The sequence below is a fragment of the Trichinella spiralis genome (assembly GCF_000181795.1).
Source record: "Trichinella spiralis strain ISS 195 chromosome Unknown Scfld6165, whole genome shotgun sequence".
In the NCBI taxonomy this organism is placed as follows: domain Eukaryota; kingdom Metazoa; phylum Nematoda; class Enoplea; order Trichinellida; family Trichinellidae; genus Trichinella; species Trichinella spiralis.
In genome coordinates this window covers 9,174-10,381 of record NW_003533104.1, presented here as the reverse complement: position 1 = coordinate 10,381, position 1,208 = coordinate 9,174, and the positions used below count along the sequence as shown (strand labels likewise).

The 1,208-nt window shown below is 38.1% G+C and overlaps 1 protein-coding gene across 1 annotated transcript; it reads right to left on the bottom strand.

Moving 5' to 3' along the window:
- Window positions 1-125: 125 nt before the first annotated feature.
- Tsp_12570 (conserved hypothetical protein) lies at window positions 126-555 on the bottom strand (the record flags this gene model as incomplete). The annotated part of the gene is made up of 2 exons (XM_003366330.1): window positions 526-555; window positions 126-458 (listed from the first exon to the last, which is right to left on the bottom strand). Coding segments are annotated over exons 1-2 (363 nt in total), but the record flags the coding sequence as incomplete, so codon positions are not given.
- Window positions 556-1,208: the final 653 nt, after the last annotated feature.

Here is a 1,208-nt window from a genome sequence, read left to right as displayed (position 1 = left end):
AAAGGAAAGCGGACAAATATGGGATATTTGACGATCACATCTATTCGTCACTAACACTCCATTTGAGGATGCATCCAATATTTTCATCCGTCTGTTCATTGGTGGTTTCAGGCGCTGTATCATACATAACTTGTGCTTTCGTTACGGCTACTGGACTGTCCATTTCCATCTGGCGACCCTTCAAATACGCTTTCGTTCACCTTATCCGCATTGATGTTTGTAACAGATTCTCCAGCTTTTTTCTCTTCATCAAGCATAGAACGTTGTCGACTTTCACTAACCGTCAGTTCACATTTATTTTCAATCACGCTGTTAGAATTGTTCTCAGCATCCGTTTCCATGGCTTGTTCATCCTGGCCGGTCTCTTCAATATCCTCATCATTCGGCTTAACCTGTTTCTCATAATCTTTCAGTTGGTCATCATCCAACTTCAGCATTTCCAAACCAACCTCGCGAAACTGAATTAAAAACAAACAAATTATTAAAATTATTTTCAAATTACATGTCAATTTTTGAAAATTTTACCGTTTCTTGGTGGTTTTCAGTCCTTTCCATTTTCTCGTCGTTGGCTACAGATTACGGAGATTGAGTGCTTTACTATGCGCTCAGAGTGACGACACGCCTTAAACTGAAGTTCGAATTTTCAACGCTGCCTTTATGTCTGTTGCATTTTAAAGTAAACATTATTAGTGTAGAACTTTAAACTGCAATTGATATGCGGCGAAGCACCATTCCTGATTATCAATAATGAAAACTAATTGCATATTATTTTTATTGAACAGCCCAAAATTTTGTTAAATTTTCAATTATTAATGTAGTAATATTTACAAAATACTCTTAACAATGATATATTCCATTTTGCATTGCCAAGTGAATATGAAGTTCAGGTTCAGTGCAAAGCTGAAATAACACGTAATAAATAATGGTATGGTAACTAAATGGTGAAAAAAAGCAATAAGCACTAACAGAATTTGCATTTGTTGTTTATTCTAACGTATACAAAAAGGCCAACTAGTGTAATTCTCTTTGCCAGCAGGTCACTCATTTTTGGATCGAACGGAGCTACTGCTGAACGTTAGCAGATCACACAGCGGCGGTTCACTTCCTTGGTCCTTGACACCACTTGCGCCACAACTGATCTAGAATCGCTGTTTCGCCGCAACTGAAGCATGCTTCACGCAGGCGTGCATTTGGGGTGATGAAAGGAT